Source organism: Alligator mississippiensis, chromosome 1, assembly GCF_030867095.1.
Source record: "Alligator mississippiensis isolate rAllMis1 chromosome 1, rAllMis1, whole genome shotgun sequence".
Lineage (NCBI taxonomy): Eukaryota > Metazoa > Chordata > Crocodylia > Alligatoridae > Alligator > Alligator mississippiensis.
Genome location: NC_081824.1, coordinates 302,223,969 through 302,236,078, shown reverse-complemented (window position 1 = coordinate 302,236,078; position 12,110 = coordinate 302,223,969). Strand labels below are relative to the sequence as shown.

At 39.8% G+C, this 12,110-nt stretch overlaps 1 protein-coding gene across 4 annotated transcripts in view; it reads left to right on the top strand.

Annotated features, from left to right (window-relative positions):
* The window catches only part of KDM6A (lysine demethylase 6A), a 246,088-nt gene that overhangs the window by 157,595 nt on the left and 76,383 nt on the right, over positions 1–12,110 (top strand). For all 4 annotated transcript variants that reach the window (XM_059720780.1, XM_059720783.1, XM_059720781.1 and 1 more), the window contains exon 8: positions 6,322–6,356. In XM_059720780.1, coding sequence (XP_059576763.1) covers positions 6,322–6,356 — 35 coding nt within the window. The remainder of the gene's footprint in view (positions 1–6,321; positions 6,357–12,110) is intronic.

Below are 12,110 nucleotides of genomic sequence, written 5' to 3'. Positions count from 1 at the left end.
AGTTGCAAGAGAAAATTTAAGCAGAGTTTAATGAACTATCTGTAGTTTTCTCCTACAGCCTGTGTATGGAATTTGAGCAAAAATGAAAGCAAGTGTCTTTTTTTGTCCTTGAAGCAGCTACGTATGCCAGAAAGTCATCTTCAAAGTTGTATGCCCCTTTTCAGTGCCAGCTGCAGACAACTGGAGAATTCCAACCTGAGTCAGCTCTATTTTTTACAAACAGTAGGATCTTTCACTGTATTTTGTATTGTTTCCAACCTATTTTGTGAACTTTTTCAATATTCCCAACTCCTTTAATATTAATTTTCACTGATATGCCGCAGTATGAGTCCATCTTTCTTCAGTAGTATTAAGTCAGAAAGCCCCAAAAGTTAGGAATTGAGTTTAACTTCATGCCAGGCTTTCATTCAGTCCTCAGTCAAGAAGTCCCTATGCTGCTTCTGACCCTACGCCTGAAGTACAGTCACAAAAATCTCAGAATCTCTTTCATCCCCTCCTTAACTGTTCCAACTACCCTGCCAGGGTAGCCACATCTGAAAGACTCCCATTTTACCAGAGGCTCTGCTATTTCAGTTCTGAGCACATCTCCCTCTATTATTCAGGTAGGGTGAGATTTGGCCCTCTTTTTCAGCACCAAAATATCTAAGTGCAATCACCTCCCATTCTGTTAGTGTACCTGAAAAAACATTATAAAGTTAAATATTATTAACAAAATTAAGCTGAGAGTCACTATGATGTGTAGATAAACATACTCCCTCCTCCTCTTCCTTCCCCCCCCCATCAAATCGGAGGTATTTTATTACATTCTTTCTACATGGATTAAATATGTAATGTAAGCCATATAAAACTATCCATCAAGAGAAGGAGATTAAGAAACAAATTACATTTGATAAGATTCTAAGGATAAGCTTTATAATATTCTTAAAATGCGATGAGGTGTCACTTTTCTGGTGAAGGAAATAGTAATAAAAGATTTCTTTTACTGAAGGACCCAGAGAAATAAAATTTGAGGCAACTCTGAAAACCTTTCCGCTGATATTTTTCCATTATTTTCTCAAATTAAAGTAAGTGATTAGACTTAGAAAGGTAAACTTTCTCATTTGTGTTTGGCCTGGTATTAGGAGTAACAGTACAATTCAGAGTTCATCTTTTCACAGTGATCCATAGGAGACCTAGATTTTTGCATAATATGTTAGCCCATTTCTAGAGAGATATGAGAGAAGCAAGATTTCAACTCTTTTGGCTTCTTCCCTGATAATTTTGAGAGAATGTTATGTACAGAATTTATTGCCAAAGAGCACTTCGGGATGAATTCTAGCCTGTTCTCATCAAAAAACATTTAACGACAGGCATATCCCCTACTCATTGAAGGGGACTATAGTAATAGATTAATTGATGCACATTTCAAGTATCCTGGACGCAGATACATTGGCTAAACTAGACTGGTTTAGATGTTGAAGAGTTGGATTTACACAAAGCATTTTGTAACATGGTTGTAATAAAGCAAGGCAGTTTGTGGGGCAGCAGGGAGGGGGGAGGGGATTTTAGGATATAATCTAGATTAGACCTAGACTTTAGTATATAATCGCATATAGGGGCTTCAAGGTGGGGTGGACCAGGTTAAACAGTGATATACATACTGCTAAGTCAGTTCTGATCATAGAATAGATTGTCTTGCCAGCATCTGGAAAATTATCTGTATAATACTCGCATAATTAACAATTTAGAATTTTTTCACCAGAGAGACTCCTAATAAACTTACAAGGCAAAGGAATCTATTCAGTTTCCTCATGCATGTGAGTTACTAAGATCTCTAAAGATTTGTGATGTCCTTATTGATTTTAAATGTGGCGCACTGTCTACATTTGTGGAACCTTCTGAGCCTACTCATTAGTTTTTACCATATTTGTGTACTAAATCAGCATCTAAAACACTACATTTATGACTGTTTTCTTAATTTAGAGCTCTTATTGTTCAAGCTACAGTATTGAAAATTGCACAGAATCCAGAACTGTTGTCTGAATGGCAAAAGATTTTGTACTGAAGATTGCTCCTAAATTTCACTTGCCGCAGCAAATTGAACACCTTTCTACCCAAAATTATGTCATTTCTTAAGGAGGATAGGCTTGGGATAGAGAGAGAGATGAGATGGTAAACTGAAAGCATGAAGAAAAATCACTTACTGGTGAAGTTAACAATCCTCAGTACAGGAGAAAGACAATCAACCAGGACATATTCTATCAAAATGTAGTGCTTTTCTGAGTAGAAAAAGCTCAACAATCACTAAATTAATTTCATAGACATTAGGGCTGGAAGGGACCTCGGAAGATCGAGTCCAGCCCCCAAAGAGCAACCATGTGGATTTGTAGAGCAGCCATGTGGATCCACCCTGGAGGAGGTCTTGGAACACTCTAAAGTTCAATTCTGTCACATTAATAGATACATCCTTCAGCCAAATAACACTTCACACTATTACAGAGTGATTTCAGTGATTCCAGTCTATGTATGGTACCTTTAACATATGCTGTTAGAGAAACCTAAATTTGAATTCAGTCAGTATAAAGACATTGTCTTGTCTAGAATAAACTCTGAACTTTTATAGTATTTTTTCCTAGTATAGATCTAATTCTTACCATACATGTCTTAGAGACTACCAAATAATTCTTTCAGCAAAACTAGAAAATACCAAACTTGACATTGATTTGTTCTACAGTTTAAAAAGGCAATTAGCATAGCCAAGTTCAAAAAGGAACTAGATAAATTCATGCATGATAGATCTATTAATGGCTATTGAACAGAATGGTTGGAGATGCTTCCACTGGCAACTCTAAACCAGTAAATGGTGACTGCCAGGGAGGGTATTGAATTAGGGAATAGATCACTGTAGAGGTATGTGGTTCCCTATATAGCCTCCACTTTTGCCACTAGGGTACTAGGCTAGATGGACCATTGATCTGACCCAATATGGTACTATACTTGTGTTCTTTAAAAAAGGTGTGGGGAGGAGGCTGGGGGCAGAACAAGAGGTTTATGATTTTTACAAAATCATTCATGCTGTCTTTATGAATCATAAAGAAAAAGTGTTACAGATCAAAATATCATCATTTGCAGACCACTTTTCAGGAGCAGCATATTTAATGTCTTCCTAGAAATAAACCCATGGATTTGTTATACTATAATTGAAGTTCTCTTGGTGTTTCCAATGGAAATTATGTTTTTTAAATCTCTTACTTATAAGCATTTTCCAATAAATACATGTGTGGTCTTAAGACCAGGAGCAATGGTTTTAGAGCATTTTAATTGGTTGTGATAAGAAGGATACTGTGACCTTTTCAGGTATAGACATATTGAGACTTGGGAACCTGACACCCCCCTGCCTGTCTTTTTACATAGCACTAGTAACTACAGAGCCCTCTAAACCAGTGATGCTCAACATTTTGGTCCTGCAGGCCAAATGTTTGGTGTGGGGCTGGTCCATGGGCCAGGTAGAGCCCCACACACCAGAATTGGGCCCTGGCACTATCCCTTCCTTGTCCCATGCACCAGGAGTTGGTCCTGCGGGCCTGGCAATGCCTCCTCCAGCCCTGCACCCTGGATTGGGTGTTGGACCCTCCCCCTTCATAGCCTCCACATAAGGATTGCGTCCCAGGGGCCTGGCAACTGCCCCTGTATGCTGGGATTGGGTTCTGAGGCCCAGCCTCATCCCCACGTGCTAGGATCAGGCACCTGATCCAGGGCTTGGGGCCCAGAGCTCCCCGTGGCTCTGGAAATTTAGCAGCATGGAAGTGGTGCCACTGCTCCCCTACTGCCAAATTTCTGGCCCCACGGGGAGCCTTATAGGCCAGATGACATGGTGCCACAAGCTAGATCTGGCCCATGGGCCAGGGGTTGAGCACCCCTACTCTAAACTGATGAGACAATTATTACTTAAAGGAGAAATACACCAATATACTTTGACTGTTTTGTATTTTTCTACTGATGTAAATCTGTTTTAAATCTAATCTAAATGATCAGTGTATTCAGCAGTTTTGTGCTAATCTCTAGTGTCACACTGAGTCTTGCTCTTTAGGTTTAAATAAAATTAAATGAGATTCCGAATATGGCATAGTAGAAATCTTCAGCTGTTTTGATAAGTTCATGTATGATATTTTAATGATTAAAACAAGATTAAATGTGATTTTTTTTTTTTTTAAATTTGAAATTATTTCTCCTTCAGGAGGAAGACAGTAAGGCAATGTAGTGGTCCTTGTATACTAACTTGCAATTAAATTTTATGACAGATTTTTATTACATGAATTCAAAGAATTATAGCACACCCAAGGTTCATGTGTTTAGCGACAATGTGAACCATTGACATTAGTTTATAAAAATCTTTGAAAATATCAGAAAACTGATTTGTATGAATTATTCCCTTATATTATGTCTTACTATATACTTTATTTAACTTAGACGCAACATGTGTTTTCTCACTGGCTATAGAGGCTGGGAAATGATATATACTGGTTGTTTTCCCACATGTGAAAATATTCCCTGATAAATATATGTGAAAATGCACTAATCATAAAACTACTTACTAGTACATGTATAGAATAAATATAAAAAAATGAAATGTTCTTAATATGTGCAGCATCATAATAGGGATAGATGCTGACTGGCTGGAGGGCTGCACCTAAAGAGTGGTGGTTGATGGGTCTTATTCACCCTGGAGGGATGTGGGCAGTGGGGTTTCGCAGGGCTCAGTCCGCGGTCCTGCACTGTTCAACATCTTCATCAGAGACTTGGTAAAAAGCACCCTGTTCAAATTTGCAGATGACACTAAGATGTGGGGAGAAGTGGGCACGCTGAAAGGGAGGAATAGGCTGCAGTCGGACCGAGACAGGTTACAGGGGTGAGCGGATAAGAACAGGATGGGTTTCAACACTGACAAGTGCAAGATACTGCACCTGGGGGAGAAGAACCAGCAGCATATCTACAGACTGGGGAACCTCCCTTCTTGTGCAGAGGCAGAAAAGGATCTTGGAGTCATTATTGATGCCAAAATGAACATGGGCCAACAGTGTGGGGACGCGGTCAGGAAGGCTAACCACACCTTGTCATACATCCACAGATGTATCTCAAGCAGATTCAAGGAGGTGATCCTCCCCCTCTGTGACACTGGTCAGGCCGCAGTTGGAGTACTGCATCCAGTTCTGGGTGCCGCACTTCAGGAGGGATGTGGACAGCATGGAGAGGGTCCAGAGGAGGGCCACTCGCATGATCAGGGGGCAGCAGGGCAGGCCCTATGAGGAGAGGCTAAGGAACCTAAACCTGTTCAGCCTCCACAAAGGAAGGCTGAGGGGGGATCTAGTGACTGTTTACAAACTAGTCAGAGAGGACCAGCAGGCATTGGGGGAGTCCCTGTTCCCCCGAGCACTACCAGAAGTAACAAGAAATAACGGTCATAAGCTGGCAGAGGGTAGATTCAGACTAGACATCAGGAGGCACTACTTCCCTGTCAGGGCAGCTAGGATCTGAAACCAACTTCCAAGAGAAGTTGTGCTGGCTCCTACCCTGGGGGTCTTTAAAAAGAGGCTAGATGAACACCTTGCCAGGGTCGTTTGACCCCAGTACTCTTTCCTGCCATGGCAAGCGGTCGGACTTGATGATCTGCTCAGGTCCCTTCCGACCCTACCAACTATGAAACTATATATTTAAGCATATTGGAATTCCTCTCAATTAATTCATTGAATTCTGAAATCATTTTGACCTATCCAGAAAGTGACTAGGTTTGGGACCTAAAATAACTGATTCTGAACCTCTTTGGAAAGCTAGAAATACTAGATTACCCAAGACAAATAGCATTTTTATATATTATTTAAGATATAATGACTCAGTTTTTTTCATCTGTTGAACCAGGGAGAGATGGGGGATCTGCTGGGTATCATAGGTTCACAAGACAACAGATAAATGCATTTGTTTTTGTTAAATTTGATGTAATTTTAGTGAGCTTTGTCCGTACTTGTGCTCTCAATTGCACCTTCAAGTCTTCATTTCTGTAACATTTGCCTGTAAATGTAACATTATTGATTGGACTACACAACCCTAGTCCTTCGGTGCTGTTGTCAAGTTTGAAATCACTGATATAATTTTATTTTGGAATAAACATAAAATACCAATATACAAATTTTCGATTCACTTATTTATAGTTTAGCTTGTTAGTGCATCTTGGTTTAGTTTGTTTAGTATAGATTTGATAGTTTTGCTTTTTCTTATGTCTTTAAGCTGTTTTGCTCCTACTCAATGTTTGCTTCTTGTAATAGTTTTACTTTCTTACTTTTACAGTTCAGTTTCACATTGCCCACTTATATGAAATCCAGGTAAGTTTTAAGCTGCTGTTTTGTAAAATGCATTCCAGTTGCAACTATTCTGTGTAATCGGTATGAAATTCAGTTGATCACAATACTTGTGAATAAAAACTAGCTAACTGTAAGACGTGTGAAATTAGCATAATTGATCCCTCAATTATAAAGGATGAACCCATTAAGAAAAGTAACTTGCCATGGTAAGTTCAAAATACTGCACATGTAATCTCATATCAGAAGATCAGCTATTTTTCGTAATCTTTTTCTTACCATAATTATATTAGGATATGTTGGCCAATCATGTTTAAGGCATTAAATATAACTGAACTTGAACTTTTGGCTACAACTTTTCAGAGGTCTAAGGTAACTGACAATACAGTAGTTCCTGAAAGCATTGTCAGGTGGCCTTTGAGGCCTCATATAATACACAAATTTAAAGAAATCTGCAAATGATTGTATTATAAGATAAAAGATCTTTGTAATCATCTGCGGATTGTGAGGCTGTATTATCAGTGCTGGATCAAATTTAGTTTAGTAGGTGGATTCTTGATAAGTTGCAGAAAACTTGTCAATTAAAACTACAACTTTATGATGCATGTAAATGTGGCATGAGTAACTATTGAACTATATTTCAAAGTTTGGTATAATTAGAGTGAAAAACCGATTATTCAAGTTACAGTTTACATGCTTATTGTGTTTATAGCAGTATATATTTAAAATAACCAGGTAAAAGATCTGACAAAGCAAACCTAAATAAATAATGAGTATATTATGGCTTGCTTCAGTTACGAAAAAAATGATTTTATAAAATGAATTCAATTATTGATTGGGAAAGTGTAATTTGGCTTTACTTTATGCAGGCCAATTAAAGTTTACAATTTCTTTTTTTTAGAATAAATAAATATTTTATTTTACATATTGTTGAAAGAAAATCACCCTTGTGATATTTTAGTGTGCTCACCATGCAGTTCAGAATACTGTAGAAAGTTCTGAAAAGAGAACTTCAAACACATTTTTTAAGAAGGCATCCTCAGCACACTTTGGTTTTTGCAATCTGCTAGAATGAAATAGCATTCGAATTCTCACATTGTCATAACAGTTGCCTCGTTATAACTATGTAAAGGATATTTAACCAGGGCTCCATCTAAACTGAATTTTCTAATGGGGTTTATAGGAATTTGGTTCAACACAAGTAAGAGCTAAGAGCTTCCAAGAAAGATATGGAGTTGGAACCAATTGTCTTCACAGGTCTCGTCTTAAAATATCTCCCAACTTGGGTACTGAGAGAACTTGAAGTGTCTAGTAGGCCAGAAGTGTCCTTTTATCAGTTCTGCACTGTTTTTGGCAGAGAGAGAGAAGAAAAAAAGAAAGAAAAAGTGCTACTATTTTCTGGATTCATTCCTTCTGTCCATATATCTGAAGCTAGTACTGATCTTTCTATTGGTCATATCATAAAATTCATTCAGGGTTTCTTGATGAAGAGCAAATCTGTATCCAGAGGGGAGGGGCCTGAGGCAGCGCAACCCTGGTCTCTCCTGTGTTCCCAGCACAGAGCTGGTGACTGGGCTCGGGAGCCTGGCACAGCTGTTTGTAGTCAGTTTAGGCTCTGGGCAGCTGCAGCGGGCTGGCTACAAACAGCTGTGCTGGGCTCCACTGCCCGCTCTGAGGCACACCTGCACATGCCGGTACAGAGCTGATGCAAGGGCTCCAGAGCCCAGCACAGCTGTTGGCAGCCTCCCAGCTGCAGCCGGCCCCAGCTCTGGGTAGCTGCTGCCAGCCGGGAGCCCATGCTGCTCCCAGCAGGCAGCTGGGATGCTGCAAGCCCTACTGGGAGCAGCCCGGGCTCCAGCAGCTACCCAGAACTGGGCTGCTGACAGCCACAGAGCCTGGGCTGGGGGGCAAAGGGCACAAGCAGGGCATCCTGCCATGTACCCCCTGCCGTCATTTTGTTTTTCTGGCATGCCAGCACTTTGGCACCTTCCAAGGTAGGCATTGTGGGTTTTTTCGGCACTCCGACCAAAAAATGCCTACCCCTGTACTACACTGTTGAAAGTTAATACACATGACCAAGAAATAAATAAGTCAGGAAAGAAATAAAACTTAAACATGAAAATAAATGTAAACATGAAATGTTATTTCACTGATTTTTTTTCACTTTTTTTTCTTTTCAAACCCTCCCCCCCCCCCCCCCCCCCCCCAACAGAACAGTATAGTTGGGGAAAAACAGATCGGGTGTTAACATTTTTCAGTTTTAATAATTAGTTAAAATTTGTATTTTCACTTCTAATTCAAGTAAAAGAATGTTGTTGGCACCATGTGATTGAGGTTCAGTTTTCTTTTAGAAGTAGTTTATTAATTTCCTCTTAATCAAATCATTGAATTCATTTTGTGGGAAGCTTAATACTGCAGAAAAGACAGTTCTTTTCTATAAATACTGTACAACGTACTGTACTTCACTCCTTCCTTGATAATTGTTTATTAGGCTTATAAACCTACATTCTACTGACATTAACTGCAAATTAAATTAATTGCTATAGTGGGAAATTGGAAGTATTAATTTTATTTTTCTAGAACAGAGATGTTCACGTGGCGGTCTTTGGGGCCCGTGAGCACTTGACATGAGACCCATGGCTCCTGGTAGTTGTTCCCCCACTTCCCCTTCTCCATGTGGTAGGGAGAGGACCAAGAGATATGTGCGCTGTCTGCGTAGCCTGCGTGGCTGGGGGTGTTGCCTGCTGCTGGGAGAGTGTGCAGGGATGACCATACAGGAGGCAGAGGGTCCACATGCTGTTAGTGCAACCTGCATAGTTCAGGGGCTTCTGAGGAAGGGATGGTTCTGTCCCCCATGCAGCACATGGGCTTCACACCAGTGCCACCTGTAGTCCCTGCCTTCAGCAAAGTTGGACAACTCTGTCCTGGAAGACCAGTTCTGTGAGATATTTATATGCCTCTACCATCAAACCATGACTCCCTTGGCTTCATCTTGGAAAAAAAAAACAGAACTGGAATGTAATAGACTCTGTTGAGTGGATCATTCTATTTCAGTTCAATTAATATTGAGAAAAATCATGCATGGCTTTTTTAAATATTTATAGTAAATGCCATTGAATAATGCATATGTGGAAAGTTACAAGCTTGATGAAAAAATGTTATAGGCCAAGAACTAGAATGAAAATGTTGTTTAAAAAATGCAGCAGGTATCTATGTATATTGGTGCAGCATTTTATATAAATTCTATAGATGCATATATGTTATTTCTAGAAATGTTGGTGGTTATTATATTGTAACTGAGAAATAAAACTCATTTTAGCATCTTTATACATGATGACTTTTTAAGTAATAGTGTTGCCTTAAATTTAAGAGTTTTATTTTAAATTTAAAGACATAATTTTACTTATAAATAAAAAGATTGTATTTTATTGTATTTATAACAGGTTACAAATATTTGAACTTAGTTTCTTTGTACAACAAATTCTATTTCAAAGTACAGTGTTATATAGAATAATTGAAATGCATACTAAATGAATATCAATGTATTTCAGGAAGTGTACAATGGTACGCTTTGTGTTTGGAATCCTGTTTGCAGAAGACAGGTGTATTTTGTGGAATAAATACTTTTATTTATTTAAGAAATACTAGGCAATGCATACTAAATGCCAGTCTTAGAAAGAAAAGAAAAGCCAGTCTAAGCTGATTTTACTTCTGTTGAATAGAATGCTGCTTGGACTGGTTTTGTTGATGGAATATTTGAAGAGTAAGGTACTGTCCAATATGAGTCACAGAAACTAAATTTAAGCAATTTCATTTGTAAGTTCACTGTCAATAAAATTCCACATGCCCTTCTCTCCAGAACACATAACCTATTATAGAGCTAGTCCTTTGTTCACTGCTTGATACTTATGTTCTTAAATGACTACTAGATATATCAAACTTAGCTATGTGCAAATTTAAAAATATAACTATAGAAAGCCCCATTGAAATCTGTGAATATTGCTGATTTTTACCAATTGCGACTTAGGCCAAGTACTTTTCAGATACTAGTTACAAGTTCTTCAAGGCAGCAGATATAAAAGTAGTGACAAGATTCCTGATTCTGTAGTAGTACTTTTACCAGAGTTATTCTGAAGTGTTTATTAATGTTACTAATGAAATATTATTTTTATTTTTTATCTACTTGAATAAATGCTGCCCTGGGTTTTTAGTAATGTGATGGTGAAAGATATGTGACTGTGCTCCCTGGCAGACGTTCAAACAATGGCAGGATTGGGATCAGAGGAATTTTATACCATATCCCAAACACCGTGCCTCCTGCCATGCCAGAATCGATGTTTGGGATGTGACACAAAATTCTTCTGATCCCATTGTGCCACTGCAGATCAGGCTGGGGGCGCCTCTCTTTCAGACAGTGTTGTGCTCAGTCTCTCCGCATCTCCTTCCTCCCCTCCCTTAAACACCTACAGGTTCCAGACCTGGGGCTGTTGGGGCTTGTCTGACAATAGGCTGATAAACTGGACCTAATGGTCTCAGGTGGGTTTGAGACCCCAGGCTTTTGGGCCAAGTCTCATTACCAGCTAATTGTTGGCCCCTTTACCTTGGGACATGTAAAAAGCTGGGTTCAGCCCAACTTAATGCATCTTGGTATTTTAAAGTTTGCCAGGTTCAGAGGTTGTTAGGTTGCCAGTGGCCAAACCGTTCAGCTCCCCCCACCAGGCAGCCTGCAACCTTCTCACCTGGCAGCAAAATTTTGGCATCTGAACCAGGGCTGTCCTGGTCCCAATACTGACCCCCATCCCCATGCCAAGACTGACAGCTGATTGTCAGCATCAGCATGGGGTGTAACGCATTCAATTTATGGTGCCATACAGACAAGTCATAAAGTTGTTCCACATTATTTGCAGAATAACTTTGTGGCTGGTTTGCTAGTTTGGCACTATAAATCAGCTGAACGTGTATCACAGTTACTATTTATGGTGCTATTAATGCATTAATCATACCATAACTATAATGTGTGCTGGGGATCCGATAGGATAAGCAGGAGACTGTTTGGTTCAGAATTCAGTTCTTGAGACCCACAAGAGCCCGAGGCTGATACATCAGCAAGGGACTAAAAAAATCTTTAGGTTTAAACTGCATAATTCAGGCTATATTATTGGTATACTATTGGTATCACCAGTTGATTCTGGTTCAAGTTCTGTTTGAGCTAGAAAATATCTTTTAGAACAGTGGTGCCCAACCTTTTTGCCCAGCAGTGCCCAGTGTCTCCATGGACACAAACTGGCACCTAGGATGGGTGCGACAAGGCCACATCTGGCTGCATGGGCCAAAGGGGCATGGCTTGGTTCTGGCCCTGCAGGGGATGAAGGGAACATGCCCCAACCTGGCCCAGCGTGGGGGGAGTGGTGGCCTATTTCTGACCCAATCCCATGGTAGGGAATTTGGAAATGAGGGAGGGTCGCTCCTCTATTGCCAAATTTTCCAACCTGTGGGGAGTCCCACAGGCCAGATGTATGGCTCTGAAGGCTGCATCTGACCCGCAGGTTTGTACACCCCTGTTTTAGAAAAATAGTCCAATCCAATGTTGATCTAAGGACTTCAAGTAATTGTGCATCTTGAACATATTCTTTGGTAAGTTTTTCACTGGTTATCCTTTCTGTTTAAAAAAAAAAAAGGGGGGGGGGGGTTATTTCCACTCTGAATGTGTTTAGCTTCAGTTTCCTCTCAATGGGTCTTGTTTATTGTCTTTGCCTGTTAGACTGAGGTCATAGACAA